The sequence below is a fragment of the Parasteatoda tepidariorum genome, chromosome 5, assembly GCF_043381705.1.
Source record: "Parasteatoda tepidariorum isolate YZ-2023 chromosome 5, CAS_Ptep_4.0, whole genome shotgun sequence".
NCBI classification, from domain to species: Eukaryota; Metazoa; Arthropoda; class Arachnida; order Araneae; family Theridiidae; genus Parasteatoda; species Parasteatoda tepidariorum.
In genome coordinates this window covers 89,500,149-89,527,676 of record NC_092208.1, presented here as the reverse complement: position 1 = coordinate 89,527,676, position 27,528 = coordinate 89,500,149, and the positions used below count along the sequence as shown (strand labels likewise).

The following is a 27,528-nucleotide window of genomic DNA, read 5'->3' as shown; positions in this document are numbered from 1 at the left end:
TTTTTTAATTCAGGATACTTCGATTCTGGTACAAATTTCCAAAATTCAGTAATCGACGTCGACTTATATTTTCATTGTAGAGCTTGATCTTCTTGCATCTCTATTAATTCTACCTCTCCAGATGCTTTTTATGTCATAATTATATTAGAAATGGAAAACTCATCTTGAATTGAACAATGTTGCACTTAGTCTTTCATATTTGTTCTCAGTAATTTAAAAGACATTTTGAAACACATACGGAATGATAATAATTTTTTTAAATATAATAGCACAAAAATGAAAAAGGAACTCCAGTACATTTATCAAGAACCACAAATAATCCTTCAAAGAGCCGCATGTGGCTCGCGAGCTGCAGGTTGGCCCCCCCTGACATATAGGAATCTTATCACTTTTTGTCTTTTTAGTGTTAAAAGGTGATTCTTATTATTCTCTTACAGGTGAGTCATATAGAAGCTGTCACCCAAGAGGAAGCAAGAGATTTTGTTGAGGATGACACGCCTCACAGCTGAAAATATTTAAAAGGAAGAAGAGTTTTCATATCATCACTTGTATATTTGTCACCTCCCATTATTTCACTTTACTGAAGATATAAAGAGTTTAAAAAGCTTGTTATATTTTAGAATGAATTCTATTTCGCTTTTCTAAGATTTAAGTTGAAACCAGGTGTTCAGATAGCCATGAAGTGTTACTTGTTTTAAATTATTTGAAAGTTTTATGGATTATATATCATTGTACATATGTCATTTTCTCAAGTTGCTATTACGAAGGTTTATGCATTGTCAGCAATATTTTTAAATAACTCCATTTGATTAAATTGTGTTGTTGAAAAGAAAAAAAGTTAGAGCCTTATTGATTTGTGTAATAGGGTGGCCACTCTCTGAATTTTTGTTTGAGGGGGGAGGGGAACTGGAATTCTTAGATAGTTTTAAAATAAATTTGGAAAACTTCAAATGCTCTGGGAAAGTCACCATCAATTCTAGAGATTCTTGGGGTATTAGAAGTATAATGAGTGCATATAGTTTCACTGTGTGTTTCATCTATTATTACGCATACTGTTTTATATTACCATAAGTTAACCAGCATTATTTTTATAACACACTATTTTTAGTGAAATTTGCCACTAATATTTATTTTTCTTGGTCACAGTGCTACTTTAATACATAGTTCTTATTAATACTGATATCTTCTTTTAATACTGATATGTCTTCTTTTAATTCAGCATTTCTTTCTTTCATTTAAATTGAATTTCTTAAAACATTCTGATTTTCAGCATCTTTAAACCATATATTCAAATTTTGAACTTTAATTTAATTTGAACCTAAAATTAATAATGAATATATTAAATTGAAATTTTCAGTTTAATATTGCATAACTTTTGGGTGTGACATAAACTGTAGCTTGAAAAATTCACAATTATTATTTTTAAAAAATGTATTCATACATAAATTCTTAATACATATAAATATATGTAGGTGTCAATTTTTAAAAAATATTAAAAATACGCTAGTTCAAATCGTGAAAAATGTTTTACTCTCAGAGCTTAGGGAATTTTGTTTGTCTTAAAAGTAACCACCCTGTGTAAACAAGGAATAATTTGTAAATAAGGTTGCTTTGTCAGATACTTGAAATTCATGTTCACTGTTTATAATCCACTTGAGATTTCATCTTGTATTTTTATCACCTCATATTTCACACTTTCTTTAACTTTTACTAATATTGAGGATCATTTGCCTGTCTCTCGTAACAAAACTATTTCCTGAATTCTGTTATGAGGGAAGCACAGCAGCTGCATTTGGATAGTGAGCATTAAAAACTAAAATGTAATGCTGTCAACCAAAATTAAAACAGCAGTGTAGTCATTAAAATGCTCCATTTATTGTGATACACTTATGTGAAACTAATATTTAAATAGGGTGCAGATGGTAGAAATAAATTTAAAATATGTATCTAAACAAATATATTTAGCTAAGCAAACTTTTCATAATGCAAAAAAGGAGAAGAAAAAAGTTTTCCTTTTACCTTGAAAAGTTAACCTAATCTATTATTCAGGAAGCAAAAGTTGTTCGTAATTTTTGCGTAACTCTAATAATTGCCATTGGAACTTTGAAATATGATTTTTTGTTCAAAAATTTCTTTTTGAGTTTATTTGTAAAAATTTGTAATGATTCCGTTTCTTTGCAAACACTGTACCCAATAATATTAGCAATTTAAAATGGTTACAGTACTTTAAAAACAAAAGGCTGGGAATTTGATCAGTATTACAGTTACGGAATATTGCAAAATAAAGAAGAAAAGAGAAAAAAAATTTCTTCACATTTTGTATTTTTAATAATGACAGAGTTCAAGGATCATGTGTAGTGCATCCCTGCCATTACAAACATTTTTTTTTAGTTAGTTATGACCTAAATTAAGTATCTATGGAATTTCACTGAAATGGTGGATATAATTTAAAGCTAGAGGTTTAATCTAAGTTATACTTGTGAGTGCATTTTATTTTTAACTCACTGTGCATTTTAAATTACTTTTTATGGCAGATTTTTATATCAGATAGTAAGAAATAAAATATTCTAACCAAATTCTGATTGTTTTTTATCACCAACTCCATAAGGAATATTTCATTCATTGTATTTCTTTTAGGTGTTATCATGCCTGAATTTAAATGAGAGAGAGCTGTAAAAAGAACTGGGTTGCCACTCAATAGGAAAGACCTGGAAAATACAGGGAATTTAAATACTACCTAAAATAACAGTGAAAATGCAGAGAGCTTTACGTTTTTCCTTGCGAACTGGGAAAATACAGGGAATTGTATTTATTATTTTCATCTTTTGAAAATTACTGACCACTCCAAGTGCATTCTATGGGATATTTAAGGATGATATTTTAGCTGTACTATTTCACTTACTTTAGCATTGTTTTAAGTATGTTGAGCTATTTCATATTTCTCTTAAGTTTTCCCAGCTCTTAATTAAAACTAGTATAGCTAGCCCAATATGGCTCGCACAAGAGTGCAGTGATTGTGTATTTCTCTTAATATATAGTTTATAATATGTACAGGGCAAACACATGGAATTTTATTTTTACAGATTTGAGTGGCAACCTTGAAGAAATTCAAATGCATTTTTTTTATGAGGGCTTTTAAACTTACATTTTAAAATGTGACTATATGGAAGCATATTACGTGATTGTGGCATTAGTATCGTCAAATAAAACAATTGATATTAAATGTATAGTTTTAGCGCTGAGCTGAGAACCAAATCACTTGTTTTTTTTTAAAATCCTTAGCAGCTTGGCTAATCTGTGTATTAAAAATTAGTCAAAATGTTAGCAAAATCTATTTGCTTTCCCCTAGTTACTGATCTTAAATCAACTATTGCCTAAAACTACTGAAACAATTATTCTTTGTAAATTTAAGAATGTCAAGTAAGTAACAGAAATTCAACTCTTATTTATGAAACACAAATATCCAAGTTTATTTTAGTACATTAATGGATTCTTTAAATAAAATAAAATGATAGATAAAATAATAATTATCAGTGAAAATAACTTCATGTTTCCGGTATTATCATTGGATGTTTTAATGAAGGAGGGAAATATCTGTTTTCGGCTTTTCGGAAGGTATGGTCATTCATTTTGTTCTCGAAGAAGCATTTTGTCACAATTTGGCACAATGACAAGAGAGAGGAAGGACCTGACAACAGAAAGAGAGAAGATTTGTGTTCTATTAGTCTGTTGACATGTTATACGATATGAAGAGTACGAAATAAAGTCTATTATTATACGTTTATATTACGTTTTAGTTACTTAAGATTACGATAAATTAGATCCTGTATAAGCAGCGATTAAGAATCTTTATTGAGTAACAACAATTTATGTTCACTTATGGATCTTAATAGTTTCATATGGGAAATATTTAGACGTGGGAAGTGGAGGCACAAGTGTTCTTTTAAGTACATATATTTTTAGTTGAATAATTTTAACTGTTTTATGCCTTTGGGTTTTGTACCCATTTGCTGCTTGGAAGCTCACCTAGCTTTAATGATGAGTATCAGCTTGTTTAGGAAGTATAGGTGGTAATAAAAGGACAATGCTGACAATATAATCAATATAAAGTGATTAATAAAAAAAAGTTATGAAACAATGCTATCCAGTATATCTCAAACCATTCCAGTTGAAATATTTGCAGGGACAATTATAAATTTTGATTATACTGTTGCTTCAAACGGTAGTAAGTCATTTTGCAATCAGTATAATAAAGTCTTTTACTGTTCATCATCTGTTGACGAACTTGGTGAAAATAGATGTAGTTTCCTCAGTAGCAAACTGTGTGACGAGACGAAGTCCCCTGTGTGTCAGTAGCGCGGTCCCATAAAGAGATGTCCTTTAATGCTGGTCAAGGGGAAGGTCGTTTGCATCCATCTCTTCCTGAAGGTCACGGTTCAGAAAGGAGCTTATACAACATGAATTCAACGAAGAGGTTTAAAGAAGCAGTCTTGTCCAGTAGCCAGTCGAAACTCAGCGACTGCTTTTCGTCTTGGCCGCATAAGGAGATCTTGGAGATTATTCCAATAGATCTTTTTGGAATTTCTCTCTGTAATTTGGTTCCAAGTAATGACTCGTTACCAGCTATACCGCAGTGTCCACTGCAAGACAACTTAGAAACCCCAAAGTTTTTTGCACTCGAAGATGTTAACGGAGGCAGGAGTAGAATTTGAGTAACAAGGTAACCCCTTCAAAGCTATTCAGATGACAGTGTAACTGCGAATATTTCAAGTTTGTATCGAGAATATCTCTTGCCTGAGCATAAAAAAAAAAAAGACGTGTGAATTATATTTCTAAATTGGTGGACAGCTATACTCAAGATCAGCAAAAAAGCAACAACACACAAATAAAGAGGCCACTTTTTGTCATCATTTTGTTTGATACTTAATGCAATCCAGACTGGCTTCTTATGCAGGAGGTACACTATAAGGTTTTCTGACTCTGTTGCTCCACTTCAAAAAATTTGCTACCAGGTTACTTTTTTTCCCTAATGAAATTGGAAGCGAAAGCATTTTATATATCTTAAAAGGGACCATGTTCGCTAACGCTCACCAACCCTGATGATTACTTCACAATAATTGTTGTTTCTTGACATAAAACAGTTAAAATTATTCAACTAAAAATATATGTACTTAAAAGAACACTTGTGTCTCCACTTCCCACGTCTAAATATTTCCCATATGAAACTATTAAGATCCATAAGTGAACATAAATTGTTGTTACTCAATAAAGATTCTTAATCGCTGCTTATACAGGATCTAATTTATCGTAATCTTAAGTAACTAAAACGTATAATAATAATTAAACTTTATCTCTTATTCTTAATATCGTATAACGTCAACAAACTAATAGAACACAAATCATCTCTCTTTCTGTTGCCAGACCTGCTTATGCTAACTTCACACAATCAAAACTTACAATTTACTAACCACAAATGTAAATTAGCAAGTAAACATATTAATAAACACTCTATGAAAAATAAGTATTTTAAAGTCAGTTATCCTNCTAAAAATTACGCATCATGATTTGTATTTTCGCATTTTTTAAATTCGATGTAGAGTTTCATATTCACGTGATTTAAAAGCCTCATATCGGGATTTATAATCACATGGATTACAAGTTTAAACAAAAATTTGACAAAAAAAGTGCGATATATATATATATACTTGGATTTCCTCTTTTTTACTTTCTGACTACTCTCATCCCTGTGTTGAAGACTTTAAATCACCAGAGTCGACATCGACCTGTTTATCTTTTTCATTTGCTGTTGTGTCAAATGGAAACTGACTGACAGACATTTCGAGTGGATACAGTCTCTGCAATGATCTCACGAGGTAGCCATTAGCAACTCGTAATTTCGCTACTCTTCGTATTGCGTCCTTGCCAGGAAGCAGTTCAGTCCCTTCGTGCCCTCACATCCAATAAGAACTATTTCTCCTACAGAAATTTCCTTCTGCTTTGACCTAGATTTTGGGTTTCGTACAAGTTCACCTAAATATTCCTTGAAGCGTTTTCGTAAATTTTCACGTAAACTTTGTAGATACCTTACTCTTTTCAGTAAATGCTTAGAGTTGACAATGTCTATGTCATGCGTTTCTGATACCCTTATGTCTTGTATGAAATTAGCTGGTGTTATTGGTGTCATTTCATTCGGATCATCTGAAAGGTAGGTGAGTGGTCTCCCAGTGATGACACTTTCAGCTTCGCACAATAACGTGAGCATTTCCCAAGCACTTTCGTAAAACTTCTTTGATACTACTGACCATTCTCTCCCACCATACCATGGTGCGGTAGGTGGGCTAAAATGCCATTTGATGTTTTGCAAGGCAAATTGAGATTGCAATTCTTCCCAGTTCAATGACTGAAGGGCTCGTGCTGTTCCAGTGAAGTATGTCCCGTTGTCCGAATAAATTACCGAGCACCTCTCTCTTCTTGCAAAGAATCTTCTCATTGCTTGCATGAATGCTTCGGACGACAATGATGTAACGAGCTCCAGATGAATGGCTCTATGCACCGCACAGGTAAATAAAACAATCCAAGCCTTGATACCTTGACGTAGTTGCAAAGGTCCGGCCAAATCTACACCCGTGATTTGAAATGCAGATAATAAATTACGTCTTCTTAATAAATCATGTCTGCCAAACCTTGACTTGAGATGCTTGATTACCTTAATGTAATTGCTCTTAAAAGGTGGATAGCTTTCTACAATACTGCGAGCTTTTGAACTCTGCTTCAAAGATGAAAGAAGATATTGAAATTTATCTTCCTCTCATATACTTGCATCTTCGTCAATGCGACTAAATTGTGTCCAAAAGGCAACCCAAGTACGTGGCACTAGGTCGTATTCTTTTAATTCTATCTTTGGAAGTCTCAACTTCCCAACTGGCTCTGTATCAGATAGTCCAGAATCAGTGCCGTTCCTGGGGTGGCCAACGCCTGCGTGCAAGAATAATTTTGTGCGCCCCTATATACTATGTATATAGTTGAATTTGGCGCCCCTTAAATTGGGCGCCTGCGTGCGGGGCATTCGCTGCATACCCGCCAGGAACGGCACTGTCCAGAATGACTCTGATTTACTAGAAAGTAGTCTTCGTATTCAGTTTTTATTTCGATAAAGCGCTCTCTATAAGTTTCAATTTCATCGTAGTCTTTATCTGATCACTTAATCCTGATATTTGACCATCAACTATAAATAAACGCTCGGCTTTATCTGCTAACTTATTAAATATTGAGGAAAGCTCCTTACCCTCGACTTTTTCTTTTTCGTATCAAACTTATTACAAGTCGTGCTAAATTTTCTCCGTAAATTTGTTCTTTCTTTCCGTAATTTCTCAACCGTTTCTTAATGCAATCTCTGCATCTTTTGCTTTCGCTTCGTCGTCAGACATTTTAGTTCGTTCAAAATCAACGGACGCCGCTTTGTTGTTACTCAATAAAGATTCTTAATCGCTGCTTATACAGGATCTAATTTATCGTAATCTTAAGTAACTAAAACGTATATTAATTAGACTTTATTTCGTATTCTTCATATCGTATAGCATGTCAACAAACTAATAGAAAACAAATCTTCTCTCTTTCTGTTGTCAGATCTGCTTATGCTAACTTCAGTATTAATACAAGTTCCAACATAAATCATCTCTCTACATAATAACAAATTTGGTGAGTTCACAACTATAATTAAATATTTTTGCAGTCATCACTTCGCATGAAGCTGAAAGTTAAGTTCTAAATCATTTAAGGAATCTTTTTCATAATAGTATGTTAATGTAATTCGCTCCAAAGAATAATAATTGTAAGACGTTTAATAAGATTAGACGCCATATTTAAATAACTTCATCTTAAAATGTAGCATAGATTCATATTCTAATAATAATGAAAACCTCCTAAACTCTTAATTTAGTTTAGAAATCAAAAACGTAATAACAGTACATAATTTTTAAAGTAGGGAAGCAAAAATATTTTTAGGAAAACAACTTCTAGACTTCTATCAATTCTATGTTGGTGACAACCAAACCAATATGAAAATCAGTGGGAAAACTGTTGTTGCCCACTTTACCAACAGAAGCATTAAATCAGGTCCCAAAGCCATGCACTATTGCAGCAGGGTTGGAGACTCTTGTGGCAGGAGCAGACTGGTTCTCATTGCACTTAGGGCAGGATGGATAGACTTAAAGGCCCGCAACGTGACGTTGGGATCGAGAGTGTCCGCTTTTAAGTGGGAAAACTGCATCCTACCATGTGATTTTCCAGTCTATAAAAATGTATTGACAACAATGGACACCATCATTAGATTTTTATTACCGATTCCAGCATATTTCAAATAGTTGAGCTTTTACTGTAGTTTTGATTTTGTTTAGAATGGATTGTTACAGGCACGGGATTCTTCCGCTAATCTCAAGACTGTTGATTTCTGCGAATCAGTATAGTTAAGATTCTAACAAAATTTTTTGGGAGTTCCGCTTATTTAAAATTTAAGGGAAAAAAAATTCCATAATAGCATCGTTTGGAATGAATGAAACTACTGAGTCAAACACAACAGTTTAAAATTGATAATCTATGGAAATGCCTAACATTTATTAAAAGATCGTTCGCTAGAAAAAAATAGTGTTTTTTCTCAAATTTTTTTTTAATGAGTAGCATTTGTTGCAAATTGCGATTTGCAGCAGACGAATTATTAAATCGGTGAGATATATTTACCTCATTTATTGTTATGTTACAATTAGATCGAACTAATTTTTACATGATATTACGACATGGGAATTTCGCATTTCAGTAATCACTTTGCAACGTGCTCTATACCATCGTAAATCCGTGTTTCTATTACCCATTGGCAAAATGTCTATTCAAGCATCGAAAGAATTTACACCGAATGTGTCTGAGTTGCATTCAATATGTCTGCAAAATTGTGCACCTGGCAGTTCAGGATTAACAGTTAAAGATGGCCAAGATGAAAACACAGTAAAGTTGCTTTTCCAAAAAAAAAAAATTAGACAACAGCCTTTGGGTAAACTGTGATCCAATGCGCCGACCATAATTTTCTTTTGCAGTTAATGCAATTCGCGATCGCAACGAACTATAGGGGGCGTTGTTGTATGAGACGCTTACCTGCGATTNATACCGCACACCCTCGGTCCCTACGCAGGCTGATCCAAGTGGTCACCCACCCGCACACTGACCGTAGCTAGTGATGCTTGACTTCGGTGATCTGCTGGAAACCGTGTCTTAACGATCAGTCCACTGCGGGACCTACAATAATCAAGAGTAATAGTAAACAATGCGCATGAGTTGCTATGGCGACCGCTGCTGTTTGATAATTTTTTTAGAATTCTTTTTGTTCACTCTTAATTTTGTTATGCATTAAGTGGGTGAGTTTATTTTTGAGATATGGGCCTAGAGAAATCCCATAAATTCTTGAATTGTGAATAAAAGATAATTTCATCATTTAAACAATATTTTTATTGTTTGAACCATGAAATTAAATTAATCAAATTCTAACTGGATCCTTTTTAATACTAATTCAGGTGAATATCACACATAAAAAGGGTCCCAACTGATTGACACGGCCCCAAAAGTTAGAGTTGAGGCAGGAAAAAAAAGATGCCAAGGCCTAAACTTACCGAGGCAGAAAGGCCGAAGATTAGTAAGTAGACGGGAATACCTCAAGCTTCACACACAAACGGAAAAACGGACGGATTCCGTTCGAAAACGCAAGCATGAAGCCCGTCTCTTACATAAGTACCAAAGTGGTTGAGAGAATTGAACCCTACCGAAGAGCGAGTTTTTGCTGTCCGAATCCCTTTCATGCAAATACGAGAACTGGGTGTTGATCACCAGGTTAGAGAAAAAAGGATCCATTGTCAACGTATCCAATAACTTGCATAGACTGTCTTCCACGTAATAAAATTGATTCATTTACTATTCTTCTAAAATTGGAAGAAAAAAACTTAGCTTTCGAATCATATTTCTTGCATGAACTTGTGAATCCGAAATTGGTATATGATGCAGCTTACAATCTCCATCAAACACCATTGTACCAATCCGAAAATGTTAATATTGATCTCGATTGGCTGTTCAATGTCTATTCAAGCATCAAAAGAATTTACACCGAATGTGTCGATCATAATTTTCTTTTGCAGTTAATGCAATTGTTTTTCTCATGGTATTTAAAAATTCGATGTTATTACTAAACACAAAATTTGAAACGTGCATTTGAGTAATCACTTTTCGATGGACACTATCTGCGTCAATACCATAGTAAATCCACGTGGTGTTTTATCGGCTGTTATTGTTAAAAATGTTCTCAAGTGTTTTTCAATTCCTATATCTTATAATACATTTTTACGACACGCAAAATTCAATTGGGTATTTGCACTCCAAGAGGACAAACTTACTCACACATTTTGCTAATCTTTATCAGCAAAATGGCATATCATAGTTGAGCTAACTTTCCCTACATAACTTGGAATATTAATTAACTTAACGTTAATTAAATCCAGATCTGTATAGCATGTCGAATCTGTTGAAATATATTTCTTTCTTGTCTATTTCTTTTACTTCACTTAGATTTATTATTTGTTTATGTATTTTATTGCAATCTTGATATATTTTTGTTTTGCCTACCTGGCAACTTCGATGCATAATTAGTTTCTTTATGTTTTACGTGGCTTCATGCCTGTCTTTGTGTTAAGTCTTTGTGTAAATATATTGTGAAAGAATTGAAATCTTTGAAAAAGTGTCTTTGTGAAAGAATATAGAATGTGTCACTTCTTAAGAGAATTGATACTTGACGGACTTGGCTTACTCGAAATTGAATGAAAAGAACAGCTGTTAACGTATACAAATGCCACGTTTCAACAACCCATCAGGATCGCGATACCCACACAACATCACTTGTGGGTATCCTATTCGAGCATTTATAACTACTTTTTTTACGCTGTTAATATCACTGTTATTTTTACTGATAAACACGTTGTTTTTTAAATCCCGATATTTTCACACAATTTTAAGAAGCGATAAATTTAAATAGCATATTTGAAAAATTCCTCTTGGACGCACTCGTTTTTCGCCAAATTCATGCGGTGTTTCGATCTTTTTATTTTGGCAGTTATTTCTGTTGATTTTTTCATGATTTTCTTAAAATTCCGATATTAGTAAGATACCGGAAATTTAAATCTCTCGCATCTGAGTATTCTAATTTGACGAGATAATTTTATCGTTTTTTAAATCAATGACCCGGCAATTATCGTTATTGATTTTCGCCTATTTTTTTAAAAATCTCGATATTTTTAGAAACATTTATCACAAAACGTGAATCTCGAAACATACATTTAATTAACCCCTTTTTGACGCGTCCGATTCGTGCAATTTCTAGATTTTAGAATTTTTTTATTTATATATAATGTATATAATTTTTTTTATCTATTTATTTATTTATTTTATAAGATGACGGCTTGCAAAGTGAGAAATATGTACAGTAGAGTCCCGATAATCCGAGCCCCGGTTATCCGAGTTTCCGCTTTAACCGAGCTATCAAATATTTTAAGGATTTTTTTGTTCTAGTTTTTTTTTTTTTTTAAAAATACCGCCGAAAAATAAATCTGAATTTTATTATCCAAACACTCGGGAAAACAAAATCTAACAACTTGATCCATTGAAATGATCGTTAATATCGTCAATAATGAAAATGAACCTAGCGAAGAAGATGAATACAGTGACGATGAAAATCAATATATAAAAATCTCTCACACAGATGAACTTAAAGCTGTCGAAAATGCTACTGAATACATAGAACAACAAAAGAGGCGACACCAACCTTCCTGTTATCCCAAAAAAATGGCAAAACATTGCTGCAGAAAAGCACCAAAGTTATGTAAAACAAAAAATGATTAAGGACTTTTTTTAAGTAAAAACTCTTTAATTCTAGCAGAGTATACTTTTTAAGTCCTTTCAAGTAAGCTTTTTAATAATAATGGAAATTATATGTGGTATACTCGTATAAATTTTATATTTCTTAAATATATTACATTTATACCAACTCTTTTTCTTTCTTTTTTAATACTCTTCGCTTTAACCGAGTTTTTCAGTTATCCGAGTTAGTCGTGGTCCACATTAACTCGGATAATCGGGACTCTATTGTATTTTATTTTTCAATGCATACTTTTATGTGTCGATGAGAAGAAAATAATTATTAAATATTTTTTCTTTTAAATAAAATAAAAAAATACATTTTATAAACGTTATTTTTTTTTGCATAAAAATGACTCTTCTATGTACAAAAAGTAAAAAAAAAAACTGCACACTGAGAAATTATTTTTTTCAGATTACTTTTTTCGTGCAGCAACCACACGTCTGATTGTAATGAATGGATCATTTTACGGTGCCAATACAAATGACTCACAAATGCAAGAATGAAATACGTATTTTATTTACAAGTTGCAACAAAATTTACAATCGAGGGTTTTAAACTGGACTGATGAGTTTAAAACTGCTCATGAAAGACATAATTCGATGACTGCATTCACATTATAATGATCATCCCGGTTCGGTCAGACCGAACCTGCTGCATTCCGTGCCAACAAATCAGATGAAAAATTGGATCACAACAATATTGGCGTTTCAAATTGGATTGGGAGGTATATTTTTTACTTGAGGTTTGAGAAATGAAATGTTCCGGCCAAGAGAAAAATTATCTGGAAAAGAAAACTAAAGCTTAATATGAATTTATAACCATCCGCTAAAGTTTCAAAAAGATGAACCCAATTAAGTTAATTTATATTTCACGAGAAATAAATTGACTATGTATATTGCCGTAGAATTAAAAAAAACAACGTAAGTGCTTTACGATTGATTCCGGTCCCGCAGTGGACTGATCGTTAAGACACGGTTCCCAGCAGATCACCGAAGTCAAGCATCACTGGCTGCTGTCAGTGTGCGGGTGGGTGACCTCTTGGATCAGTCTGCGTAGGGACCGAGGGTGTGCGGTATTGGTCCTCGTTAAACTGTGCTACCGTAAAGTGCTCGACTTCGTGCGCAGGTCGTCGGGCTACCGAAGCGGGGGTGCCATCCCCTCCGCAGAGGATCAAAATTGTGATGGCATGTCTTTGGTTCATTCTCCGGGATGTTTCCCAGACCGTCGCCAATAGCCCATTCTGCAGCTCTAGTGCGACATAAATTAACAACAACAACTACGATTGATTCCGAGAAAAGTGGTTTGACAACTTTTCTCTTTCTATTGCTAAACGCTAAAATAGAATTTCAAAAAACTGATTAAACAAAATTTATTTTCTATTAAAATTTTTTTCAATTACACGGCAGTATAGTGTACAAACTAAAGATGAAGGTTCTGAGTTTTTTAAACCATCGCTTTCATAGTGATAGTGTGGTTGTGTAAGCCAATTAATAAGGGAAATTCACAAAATTGCCAATTTAATAGTTCGAAGTACCGGTGGCGTAGTTTTAATGTATATTCGAGGAGGGTTATCTTCTAATACATGTATATTCTAAACGTTTAAGTTGTAAAAAATAAATAATGATGAAAGCTTCTTTATACCTACATCTTACTTACCGTAGAATAGTTGATTAGTCAAGTAATGTTTAATTTCAGAGGGGATTTTGTCTTCTAAAACTACGCCACTGCAAAGTTCTGATCTCAAATATAAATTACTGTAGGCGATATTTAAAGTAAGGATATCGGGCACAAAAACCTCGTTTTCGGAATAAGTGTACGCCCCCCCGACGGATTTGGATTCTCGACTATTAAAATATTTGGGTGGCCGCAATCAGGAATGTATAGAGCGTTCGCCTTCTAATGAGGTAAACCGGGTTCGAATCCCAGCGATGGCTGGCGAATACGAATTCCGCAATCGGCTAGTACCAACCACGGTTCTGGCGTAAAATATCCTCAGTGGTAGACGGATGATGGGTTAGAGTCCCCTTGCCATCAGGTTAACCGTGGGAGGTTTTCGTGATTTTCCTCTCCATGTAACGCAAATGTGGGGACCATCAAAAAATCCTCCGCGAAGGAAATTTTCTCCAAATAGTTGATCCATGAGTTCCCTTGTCTTCTGGATTGGGTTCAAAATGACAAGGCTACGGAGTTGAACATTAGTAGTCGTAAATCCAAATTTGGGTCACAGGCGATTATAAAATCAAATCAAATCTGGAGTGTATGGTTCCAGTAGCTTAGTCGGGAGAGAGGTCAAAAGTTTTAACCCCTTAACATTAATTTTACTTTTTGCGTATTCCTCTGTATCTTTTGAAGTTTTTAAACGTATCGAAAAATTTTGCATTTTATTATGAAATTCTCTTAAAGATAATAAATTTCCCTGTGAAAAATTGCTATATTATATGTTATGCATTTTTTACTAACTATTGTACTATTCTTTGCACTATTTTAAATCGCGTAACTTAATGACCAAAAAGAAAATTTGTTCGAAATCGGTCGAATAGTTAGTTTCTCAGTAAAAAAATTTCAAAAATTCGTATTTTTGTGCAGTTGTCTATCATTCAGTATGATTGATTACTATGAAAAATGTTTATTCTTTGTGTATGCGCAAATAAAAAACTCTTACAATTTCTATAAAATAATTTAAAAAATCATGTTGTTGTGGAGATCGGTAAACGAGAAATTGATCACGTAGAGTCAAATCTTAAGACATTAAAGATCAATCGTTGCCTAACCATAGCTTTCGATCGAAACAATTGGAGAAAACTTATTGAAACGGCCTGTGGTGGGCTGTTGTGCTTTTGAAAAAAGAAGTGCGACATTAACAACCAAACTAAAAACGAACATTACCTGTTATTCAAAAGTATCCATTTCCGTGTTCTGGAATGTCTTCGTGAAAATGAAGATAATCCTGGGAATCTGATTGGAATCCAACACTTGCTGGTTGCTGATTGGCGGTACCTGGCTCGTTTGTCTTGATCTCTGCCCGAAATCCTTTATCGTCAGCCACGTAGTGGACTTCTCTGTGGATACCCTTTTCATCAACAAATCCGTAACTTCCTTTCACGTTTCCTTGGCCATCGCTAGCTTCTTCTCTGTGCTGCTCACCATGGTGATCCTTCACGTGGTAGCCGAAGTGGTAAGGTTGGGGCTCAAAATGCTAAAGAAGAAAAAGAGACCTTATTATGGATTGTTTAACACTAAGCGCAGATGGCGCTAGTGAGTAAAATCCGTCGTAAGACTTCCGGGTTATTACTTCCGACTAATTTTAGCGACTAACCTTGAGAAAAATCAACATCCAATATTATTATACTTGTCGTGTTTACATCATAACGCTTTCCGTCAATTTAAATTTCAACGAAACAAAGGAAATTGGAAAACTCCATGAGCATATAGTGCGGCTTTGAGAAGAACTCCTCCAGACTGAAAGTCTGGGGCTGTCTGCTGCTATGGTAACAAGCGAGAGCACATTTCTAATGGGAGTGAAATAGAGGAATTGTCGATTAGAGGAAGGTGTCGATTGGTTTGCTCACGACGACCTACGCTAAGATTAAGACAAAACTATTCACCACACACCCCTATTCGAAGTGACCTTTCCTTGTAACCATAGTACCCGCCACGACGCGAGACGGATGTCTGGAGGAGTTCTCCTGAAAGCCGCACTTTACAATGGTTTTATCCACACACAAACAAAAAACAAACAGCGATATTGTACCCTAATATAGCCAAATAAGGGATAACATTTGAAACATGGCAAACCTTACATTTTATTTATGTTCCGATATTACTGTTTGTAAATTTGTTTTACGCTCATGACCTGTTAGAATTTATAAATGACAGAAAACTCTTATGAATGGTGAAATTAAGCGTAAGTTTAAACACAAATCGCCATAATAAAACTTCCGAGAATATTAAACCTGTTCACACATCGCCTCATAAGCATACCATAAGCGGAGGGACACACCGGAAGTTTTCTAAATTTCTTCCGGTTTAAAGAACTTCGATATTGCTTACACTCAGTCAACCATCCATAGTTAGTATTTTTTTTTTTTAGACCAATTTTATTTCTCAATTTCGACGAAAATCTTTCTTTTTGTTATCCATAATTGAACTTAAGTTCACGAACTTTCCAAAACTCTTTAAAATTTTGATCTCAAATTTTTAGAAGCTAATTTTTTTTTCTATGTATGCTGACAGACAGAAGCCTGAAAACGAAACTAATTTTTTTTGTTTTGGTTAAAGTATTTTAACCCTCCCTTATTCATTTGAATAAATTATAAAGACAAAATTCATTTTTAGAAATCGTAAGACTATGTGACTTCGTAATTGTTGACATTCACCGGTGAAAGTCGACATTTTCTTGATTTCGGTCATTCGCAGTAACGACAGATATGAAATAACAGTCGACATAGTTTAAGCGCTTCAAAAACATGTCGATTGTTATTTCATATTTGTATATTATAGAAGCGACTCAATCGAGTAATATCTTTGCCGCTTCTGTTTCTTGGGATTATTTATTTAATGGAGTAGCTACTTGCTTAAAAGCCTTAATTAAATCTGGTAATATAACATATAATTGTAACATTGTTATAGGTACAATCATAACATTGAAGAAAGAAACCATGAAAATTAAACTTGTTCTATGTCTAAAAATCGAAATTTTATATAAATTAGCTTATTTAAATTGAAGATCTAAAAAAAAAAAAAATTTCTTCGCGCCAAAATATTCCTTTCAACATTAAAAATGAGAAAAGGAAACATGTTATGCATTTATAATAACTATAATGAATACAACCTCATTTTTTATTTATTTATTTAGTAATTGTTACAGAAGAAAGAATTAGAAAAGGAAAGTTTCAAAAACGTTCAATGAGAAGAATCAATCATGCGCACCCACAAGCTTCCTGTGTTAGTTTGTTTCGAACAATTGTTAAAGAGAAGAAAAAAAATAAGAAGGTACTCACGCTGTCACCATCTTCGCTGTCATAACCGTAACGGTCGTCCGCACAAACATATGACACTAGAAAGGCAATGATGAATATCTGGGAGAATAAAAAAAGAAAATGAAAGTTAATTTGTTTGTTTGAAGTAATTTGCACGACTTAAGTCAAAAACCGAAAAATTAAAGCAGTTTTAGCAATTTTTCTTAGAGGAAAAAAATACGGAAATATAAGAAAAATACTTACAAAAGCTTTTCAGTTTTAAAAGTCTATTCATCCCGAACTGATTAATTTAAAGGATTGAACGATTTTTGAGATCGATGACAAAAATTAACCAATTTTGATTTCCAGGTATTAAATAATAAAAGAAAGTAATTAAAATGTTATAATAATAAATAAAAAATTCAATAGAAAAGATATGTACAGTATATACAACATATAGATAAACATTCCAAAATATATAATATTTTTTTTTTTTTAAATTTAAAATTTTAGAATATTATCATTATCAGAAAGAAAATTCATTACTAATAATAATTTGGTTTTAAGTGTATTGTTAGTTATGAATTGTTTTTGCCAAGTTGGTAGATTAGTGATATTCGATGCACGAGTATGCCGTGAAGCTGTATAGATGCATTCCGTAAGATAATGTTCTGGAGTGCCCAGAAGGCCGCACGTGCAGTGATCATTATCTGAGATGTTTAGATATTTAAAATAACATGAAAAAGGACCATGCCAGAGAACCAGATTAAATTTCAGGACTATAGCACTAACGATTGGAGTTATTCACAAACAAGCTCTTCATTTTATTATACTATATTACAATTTATATAATAATTAGGGTTCACACCAGTTGGGAGACATGATGACGATTGTCGCCAAATGTTCCACAAATCTCGCTAAAATCATATGCAAGGGAGACAAATTTGTAGTCTTGATATTTTACAATTTACAAAATAGTAACGAAAAATAGTTTTTCTGCATCGAATTCCATTCATTTAAAAAATATTTGTTGGACTAATTTTATTGCTCCATGCGTGGAATAGAATTCATAAGTGTGGTATTCGAAGAAATAACAGAAAGTGTTTGTTAAAAAAATTAAGTTTAAACTTTAAATTTATATGTTGCGCTGTGTTTTGAATTTATGCACTGGCAGTAAAATTGTTTATTAATAAAATAATATTTTTTTTTTTGCTCTATTGGAATTGACTTTATTTAAGATTTTATAATCTTTTATTAATTAATTTTTAATATAATATTTTGTTAGTTCTTACTTTTTCTGTTTCCTTCATTTATTTATTTATTTGATCTCAGCAATTTAATTTTTATGTTGAATCTATCTACTAATATTATTTAAGCTTTTTTACACTTGATTTTAATAACTACCAATTTTCGATCATTTTGGGCTCATGAACCGAATTAGTTTTAGAGTGTTATAGATGGCAATTAATAATTTTTGACGTCCACCATAACATGAATTATGTAATTGTAAAGTTCAATTTTCCTCAAGTCTGTCTACCATATTAATTTTTTTGGAGCACTAAATGAATACCTAGATGTGGATGACTAAATTTCCATTTCTGGTGCGACCACTAATTATAATATAACTTTTGAAGAAATAAAAAAAATTACACGTAAAATGATAAATTGTGCAAAATTATTGGTCAAACCATTCCTGATGGAAAAGACTAGATTTTATCAATACCTCACACGCGCACTTGCGCATACATAAACATTGTTTGCCTAAAACATGCTTTTGTTGCATATTCATGAGCTATGATTTATTACAAATGGAATGAGTGAAAAAAATAACACTCGGAATAACTTTTGATCTAATAATCTCATTCTCATGGACTCAATCTCAATGGTTGGAAGACTTAATATTAAATATACAAAATAAATAGCGCTGACGATATTTTTAAAATAAGAAATTGTTCGAAGGCTTAGTACAAACGATATTTTAAATTAAGAAATCGTGCACAAAAACTTATTGTATCGTTAAATAAACTATTTTCTTAAAACTAAAATCTGATCCGAAATTTTTTATTTAGCTTGAAATAAACCAAGCCAAAATGCTTTTAATGTTAACCCGCCAAGCACAACCTCGTGATTAGGCCCAAGCATGTGATTTCAATCACATGGAATACGTCATTAGGCCTAAGCATATGATTTCAAACACAGTGTTGGACCTAATGACGTATTCCTCTTCTTGATTTGCAAGTGCTCAATCGTAACAAGAATTTAAAAACGCTTGGCAGATTCAAAGCTACTGGAAGATAATTATTGAAATACTCGTTTCCAACTTAACGTTTAGGAAAATTAAAATAGAAACAGACGCATATACAACTATCAAATTTCCTTTTTTTTTCAAATTGTTAAATAAAAAATATTTTAATTGTTGAGATGTGTTTAATAATAATTAAAACCCCTGCAATTCGGTATCAGGTCAGTAATAACTACTACTTCAACTTCTAGATTCAAGATTTGTTTTTTCTATTTACACGTAAGCGTCTTTATATTTTGTATACTATGTGCTAAACAAACAGTGATTTATCTTTAGAATGTTAGTTTCATTATTTAATGCTTTTTTAACTCTAATTTTTCAACATTAAACTCTATTAATAATGTTCGATAGTCTCGTTAAATATAATTTTGTTCCTTAAAAATTTGGTTCATAAATTTTCATCCTACTTACTTAAACATTGTGACGCTCAGATGATTATGAATATGATTAATTGGTTTCCACACTGTGAAAAGAGTTCTGCTGGAAACATAATTTTAAAGCTAACTTCAAGGAAAGTTTTTGTCTTTAATAACCAAGTCTTCTTGTAAATCGGATAAAAAGTTAAATTTGCACCCAATTTAAATATTTCACGAGCTATTTCTGTGCATTTAATCATTGCTTTTTATCTTAAGTCTCCAACTATACGTGATTATTCAGGAGGAAAGTTACAGTTGGATTAGTTCGTAATCTCATTTTTCATACAATAATTGCCACATTAGAGGACTATTTATTCAGCGCGAAGAATATAATGCTTTCAACAATCATCATTATGTTGGCAAAAAGAATATATGTTTGCATTTTAACAACAAAAAACTACTATTCTTATCCAAAGGAAGAAGGGTTAATAGGTACTTATCCGTTTCGCGGCGATGCAAGAAATTCGCTATTATTCGCGCCTGTAATTCTTCATTATTTGGGGTAATCTATAATAAGTGCTGTGGTAACAGGAACCTAATCTGTGTTGTAGTTAACGGGAGCAATAGGGTACACCTGTCCTTGGGAAATTTATGATGAGTCATTAAGAATGAAATTCAGAGTAAAATGTTTTTCTTTTTTAAATATCCCCAGTTTCATTTGTTAATTATGGGTTCCATTTTTTTTCTTCAAATTTTTGACCAATTTTCCTAAAAATTGATCAGGATTTATTAAATTAATTTGAATGACTAATCTTCCTGGAGTAAACACCCTGAAACGCATTTAATGTTGCTAACGTGTAAAACAAAGGATTAAGTTTTAAAGACAAATACAAAAGTACTATTTAATTTAAGTAACAGTATTTCAGAATTATTGTGAATCGCAATGAAGTTTACTACGAGGCACCGCCCCTTGCTCACTAACACTCGCCAACCCAAGGAACTGCTTTCGAAGATTCCTCTCTGATGGACTCACTAATAAAGTACCTTTAAGGACCAGTGGTGCGAGATTTGCTAAATGGGTCGTAACCCCCCCCACCCCCAATTTTATTATAGTTCTTTTCCATAAATAACACCAAAACCTTGTTTTCCAGAAAGCAAAAATAAATAAATAAATAAAGACATAAATAAATAAAGTGTTTACAATTTCTTACTAAAAATACACATTTTTCTGTTAACATTTTTATCATGAAAAAAATGATCATTTTTTAAAAATAAAAGAAATGTTGCATGATCATTTTTTAAATAAATATTTTAGGATTAATTAATAGTAGTTTATGAAATACAAAACTATGAGCCATTTCTGTACTTTCTAGCTATGTATAGATTTAAAAATTATAATGAGAAACATGTCGAACTTTTTTTTGTAAGATTAACGTTAGTTTATCTTTTGGTAGACTAATGCAAAGGCAAAGGACTTAATTTATTTTAGACATTCTATGTGGGATTAGTGGTAGTTTAGGAAATAAGAGACTAAAAACATGTAAGATCTTTTTCTGTAGGATGTAGGTAAAGAAAATATTATATAGATTCCGTAGGATTAAAGATAGTATAAGAAATATAGATGTACTAGAAATATATTAGACATTTTTTTTGCAGGATTAATAGTAGTTCATGAAATATAGAACTATTAGTCAATTCTGTGCTTCTTAACTATGCATATATTTAAAAATTATAATAGGAAACATGTTGAATTTCTTATATATTAATTTGTTTTGGTAAGACTAATGTTAGTTTAGGAAATACAAAGGCAAGAAACGTATAAATCCTTTTTCTGGAGGATTAAAGATAGTTAAAGAACTACCGAAGACTAAAAACGTATAGGACATTTTTCTGCAGGATTAATAGTAATTTAGGAAATAAAGAGAATTAAAATATTTTAGACATTTCTATGCAGGATTAATGGTGGTTTAGGAAATCAGAGACTAAAATTTTGTAAGACTTTTTTCTGTAGAATGTAGGTAAAGATAATATTATATAGATTCAGTAGGATTAAAGGCAGGATTAATAGTAGTTTATGAAATCTAGAACTATTAGCCATTTCTGTGCTTTTTAACTATGCATATATTTAAAAATTATAATAGAAAACATGTTGAATTTTTTATTTATTAATTTGTTTTAATAAATAAAATGTTAGTTTAGGAATGTTAGTTTAGGAAATGTTAGTTTAGGAATGTTAGTTTAGGAAATGCAAAGGCAAGAAACACATGAAACCTTTTTCCGTAGGATTAAGGATATTTAAGGATCTACAGAGACTAAAAACATATAAGACAGTTTTCTACAGGATTAACAGTAGTTAAAGAAATAATGATATCTGAAATATTTTAGACATTTTTATGCAGGATTAGTTTTAGTTTAGGAAATCAGAGACTAAAAACTTGTAAGGCCTTTTCTGTAGAATATAGGTAAAGATAATATTGTATAGATTCTGTAGGATTAAAGATAGTATAAGAAATACAGAGACTAGAAGTATATTGGACAATTTTTTTTGTTGGCTTAATAGTAGTTTAGGAAATACAGAGAAAATTTATATGGGAGATTAAAAAAAAAAGTTCTCATAGTGTTCTCTAAATAACTTAAAAACATAGTTTGTAGAAACTTTTTTTTTTATAAAAAAGAGGTAAGAAGTTTTTTGATCAAGAAACACTGTTTTTTATTATTATTTATTTATTTGAATGGATGAAGACCATACCACAAAGAGAGTTTTCAATTGCCAGACCAGTTGACACACGAAAAAGAGTCAGGCCGAATTTGAGATGGATAGATGGCCTAGAAAAAGACCTTGTGGTCTTAAAAACTAAAAACTGGAAAACACTAGCTGGAAAAAGGCTAGGCTGGGAAAAACTTCTTGGGAAAAACTTCTTGGGTATTTTCTATTCAGCTCAGGCCTAGGCCTATCCTGAGCTGTCGAGTCATTGATGATGATTTAGTTATTTATTTATAAGGTCAACAGTTTAAGAAATAATGAGCGAGCCTTATTTTTAAAATGTCCAAGTATGCCAATCACGGCATTTCTGTTTGTAAGAAAACATATATTTCAAGAGAAAGTGGTGTGGAAAAAAAATCCTCGCAGAAGATGGGATATGCTCTTCAAGTTCTAAACTATTAATCTGATTAAAAATATGCCTCTAAGAAATTATTTGAAATTTATTATGTGCAGAAATCAGCTTTTGATAGCTCTCTTATTTTCTGTGGTATTCATGACAAACTTGAAGAAATGTATATTTTAAAACGACTTCGTACGAAATTCACATTCTGATAAAAATTATAGCTAAGATGTAGCAGCAATTTTATCTTTGTCTGAGTACGGCTCAACAAAGATTCTATCAAAACTATGCGCAAAGAGACCAAGATTAGGAATTTTTAGATTTCGCCTCTACGGACCTAAATAGGTTTGGTCAATCACATGTAGGGTCTGATCTGTGCCAAATAGCTGCTATTGGGTACAAATTGGTTGATAATGGCTCAGCTAGCCCTTATTGTCAAGAATCTTAAATAATTGTTCTATGACATAAATAATGTTCCTGTAATGGTAAATTATAGCATCATTATTTATGCATCGATTGATTCGGAATATTTTGTATAAAGGCCATCTGCATAATACTATAGGACTATTCTGTGTAATGCTGGGGAAAATATTGATTGATTACGGCTCATCTAGCCCTTACCTAATTCTTAATCAAAATTCTTTCCTTAATCAAAATTCTTGAATGATGCTATTATTGTAACCCATGTTTACTGCTGGAATGTTAAAGGGAACTTTTCTTGTACTATCATTCCTATTTCCAATTGAAAATATTGGTTGATTACGGCTCATCTTGCCCCTACTCAATCAAAATTCTTAAATGATGATGCTATTATTGTAATCCAAAGTTCGCTTCTAAAATGTTGATGTGAACTTTTTCCTTACAATCTTCCAAAATGTCAAATTTCAAAACTACGCGATAATCTTTTTTTCTATCATTATTAGAGTGAAAAAGTTACTATCATTGAACAATGGCAATTTTAAAAGACATATTTGAATCATTGAAAATTGTTACTATTTAATGATGGTAAATAGTAATTTATTACTATTTACTACATTTTTACACACATAATTACACATTGTAAACATTTATGTAAACATTATTATTCATTAATAAAATTACAATTTATATTGCTTTATAAAATTGGTTTCCGAAAACTAATATAAAAATGGTTGTTTGCCAAAGTTAAATATGAAAATTAGCATAAAAATTTAGATTATTGTAATTAGACTTTTTATACCGACAACAGATGTGAAAAGGAGTGACTAAATTGTTCGAAATTCTCTGAAGCAATAAAGGCAAAGTAGTATTGTCCTCAGAGTTTATATCGTTAGATCGAAAGATTTCCAAGACGAATTTAATCTTTAATTATTATCTCGACAATGGTTGGGGACTTCAAGACGAGGTTTTATATGATTTAAGGTTGTTTCTCGAAGGCTCAATCGTTTTATGAATACTCTTTAGTGAAATGTATGCAATTCTACAACTATTGTGAGATTGTTATTTACAACAATTAGGTACAGTTTTGTACCTTTTTAGCAGATATGATAATTATGGGCAAAATGTCAATAAGGAGAAAAGCCACCATTTGGTGAAAATAATAAACATTTCTGGTCCAATTTTTTGATATTCGAAAAATGACCTTTACGAATACTTTTATTCTAGGCAAATAAAAATATTCAAAAATTGAGAATTATTCATCTATCTAGACAAAAATATCGCTCCAAAGAGATTTTTAAAAACTTTAATAATTGTGGACTTATATGTCATAGGGACTAAAAGATAAAGTTAGGGATAAATTTTGCCAACACGCAGGAAGAACGCCAAATTTTAGTTTACACTGCTTAGCCGATAATACCCATAAGTGTCACATATCGCGATCATTAACGATAACAAAAAATATCGAACGCGACAACACCGTTATCATTATTGATTGCTTCAATTTTCGAAGACGATAATATCGAGATCGTTATCGATGACATAACGTATCGAAAAAGAAATATAGCCAATATTATTCTTAGCGATAATTACGGAAAACGATATTATTGTGAGTGTTGATAAATTTCGTTTGGACAATATTGACCAAATATGAAAAGAAAATTACAATGAATTAAATTTGATTTTTCGATATTTCTGACAATGCATAGCGATATTAAAATTCGAACGTATCGGTAATACGGACCAATATTCTTGTTTCCGACAATCAGGAAAAACAGTCACCAACAAATGGTTCGTGTTTACCGATGAGTACTAACACTGCATATTCTGGGTTCATTAAAATATGCAAAATTTAAGAGATATCCATCAATCCAAACTGAAAAGTCTCGGAAAATCAGATTTTTTTTAAAAAAATAAATAATAAGAGCGCGATTTGTGCGTTCGATACCAGAATTTTTTCTTTTTTGACAAGATAGTAAGTATAGCAAAAAATTAAATCTTTATCGATTATCGAATTTTAGGCACTCAAACTGTTACTTTTTTTTATTTTCTTTGGCGGAACAGTTTCGAAGAACAACCTTAAATACAGAAAATCCTGGTCACACTATAATTTCCCACGTGTGTTGGACACACATGTAAATGCAAGGAGGAATCCTTTGTGTTGAGTAGAAAAAAAGTAATCCAAGTTAGAAGGCGGCAAGCATGATGTAATCCGTGCGAAAAGAAAACAAACACCATTTTATATAAACAAACATTACCTTGGCGTACATGGCGGTTGAAAAATCAGCAGGAAAGAACAGATGGAAAAGAAGAAGTTTTTTTTTCTGAGATCGTAGTCAAGAGATCTTTATATATAGTGTGCGCTCCCTTCGTCGAGCGATATCGACGCAGGAAAAATAAAGAAGGTTAATTTCTCTCTTCCTTTTTGCACGTCGACACCGCATCGCACGCACGACAAATGGTGCGAAACTTTCACAATTTCGGTCACGTGACCACCCGTTGTACACAATAACTTTTTAGATGGAGATTTATCCGAAGATAATAGTGGATACTTATTTACCAGAATCATTCATTTTTACGTAATCATTTATTATCATGCACCACAAATAATGAAGGTTTATTTCAACAATTACGCTCTAAAATAAAATAAATTTTTAAATGCTTTTTTTTTTTCACCTAAGAAAGAGGGAAAATATTTTCTGGTTTCGCCAGAACTAAAACGAAAAAACATGGGAGCTCAATAACTTTTAGATAGATCAAAGATATTATTGTAATATTTACCCGAAACATTCATTTTTACATGATTTCTAATGCAGTCGTTCCCAAATGGTGTTCTCTCGGAATCCTTGAGTTCCATGAAGAGATACCAGGGATTCAGAGAGTTAGGATAAAATTATCAGTTAAGAAATCATGCAAGAAAATTTTTATCCAATTAATTTTCCATTAGTTGTTTAATATTGATCTGATAACTATTCTCAACGCTTTTTTCCTTCCTTTTTACTTATTTTATTTTTATTTTATTACCGCCGTGGAAAAGCCTACCTAATTTTTAGGCTTATGACTACTAATGTTCAACTACGTAGCCTGACAATTTTGAACTCAACACAGAAGACAATGGAACTCATGGAACAAGTAATGAGAGAAATTCGCCTTCTTCGAGAACTTTTTGATGAAACTAACCCAAATTTACGTTACACGGAGAGGAAAACCGCGAAAAAACCTCCCACAATTAGTCTGATGGCATGGAACTCTAACCCATGATCCGTCTACCACTGAGAATGTTTTATGCCAGTACTGTGGTTGGTGCGCACCGGGTGCGGAATTCATATCGCTCAGCCATCGCTGGGATTCGATCCGGTTCACCTTATTGTAAGGCGAACGCTCTATCCCCTAAGTCACAACGGCTCTTCCTTTTTTATTTAATGAAAACAGCATTTGGGTTCATTTATTTTTACTTTATGCATACAATAAAATCAAATTATGAACTTGACAAGATAAAACTTTAGGCCTGTAAATTCAACTCTCTGACATAAAACCCAATTGCAGCTACTATTGTTTAAACTACACGATGAGAAAATTCCATTACTCATTCAACATTTTCAAAATAATTAATAAAATTTTAATTTATTAAATATTCTAAAAATTAATAATGGACTTTAGTGGATTAATATTTTTCACAATTGCGAATGAAATTTCGTCTAAGTCTCCTCTTTTTTAAAAAAAGGTCGACCCTTTAGGATTCCGTATTTAAAAAAAAAATTTGGAAACCGCTGTTCTAATGTACCAAGAATGGAAATTTAGGGATGAAAGAGTGTAAAGTTTATTTCAACAACTCTGTTATAAATAGTAAAGTTTAAATTAAAAATTTTAAAAGCTGCATTTTCAAAGTAGACTATAAAGGAGAAAATAATACCTTTTTTTTGTGAAATTAAGAACGATAACGTGAAAATATTATAACTTTCAAATGAAGAATTACCCAATGATAATAGTAGATACTATTTAACAGAAACTTGAGCAATCAAGAGCATATACAGGGTCTTTATAATTAAAGTTCCACTCGTGGCTATAAAAATAAAACTACCCGACCAAATGTCATCAAACTTGGTAAATATCTATAAGAGGTTATGGGATTTTAGTTCCCGCAAAAAAAAAAAAAAAGTTCAAAAATTCACCACCAGCGGTGAATGGCGCTGTATGCAATAAGGTTAAACGAAATAACAGAGGAAACATCAGTTGCAAACACTTTTATTGTTGATATAAAGCATGCTCAATATGGAATTTCTGCCATTTTCTGAAAGCAAATTAAATCGCAATATTGCATTCTCATCAGCACTTCTTAGCATATCTGGAGAAATGTTACGGACATGTCTGTGCATCGCATTCTTCAATTCCACTAAATTGGTTACGGTTACGTCATCACCATAAACAATGCCTTTGAGATAAC

At 32.3% G+C, this 27,528-nt stretch overlaps 3 protein-coding genes across 4 annotated transcripts in view; 1 reads left to right on the top strand and 2 right to left on the bottom strand.

Annotated features, from left to right (window-relative positions):
- LOC107456300 (structural maintenance of chromosomes 3) overlaps positions 1 to 837 on the top strand; it is a 62,333-nt gene extending 61,496 nt beyond the window's left edge. For both annotated transcript variants that reach the window (XM_043051865.2, XM_071180761.1), the window contains exon 31: positions 438 to 837. In XM_043051865.2, coding sequence (XP_042907799.1) covers positions 438 to 509 — 72 coding nt within the window. In that variant the 3' untranslated portion in view covers positions 510 to 837. The remainder of the gene's footprint in view (positions 1 to 437) is intronic.
- A 5,062-nt stretch (positions 838 to 5,899) lies between these two features.
- LOC139425672 (uncharacterized) lies at positions 5,900 to 8,128 on the bottom strand. The gene is made up of 2 exons (XM_071181101.1): positions 8,096 to 8,128; positions 5,900 to 6,769 (listed from the first exon to the last, which is right to left on the bottom strand). Exons 1-2 carry the CDS (start codon positions 8,126 to 8,128, stop codon positions 5,900 to 5,902), a joined length of 903 nt encoding a protein of 300 aa, XP_071037202.1.
- A 4,313-nt stretch (positions 8,129 to 12,441) lies between these two features.
- On the bottom strand, positions 12,442 to 25,480 carry LOC107456301 (cuticle protein 10.9-like). The gene is made up of 4 exons (XM_016074142.3): positions 25,343 to 25,480; positions 16,948 to 17,025; positions 14,834 to 15,143; positions 12,442 to 12,728 (listed from the first exon to the last, which is right to left on the bottom strand). The coding sequence occupies exons 1-3, from the start codon at positions 25,352 to 25,354 to the stop codon at positions 14,841 to 14,843; spliced, it is 393 nt and encodes a 130-aa protein (XP_015929628.2). The 5' UTR covers positions 25,355 to 25,480; the 3' UTR covers positions 12,442 to 12,728; positions 14,834 to 14,840.
- Positions 25,481 to 27,528: the final 2,048 nt, after the last annotated feature.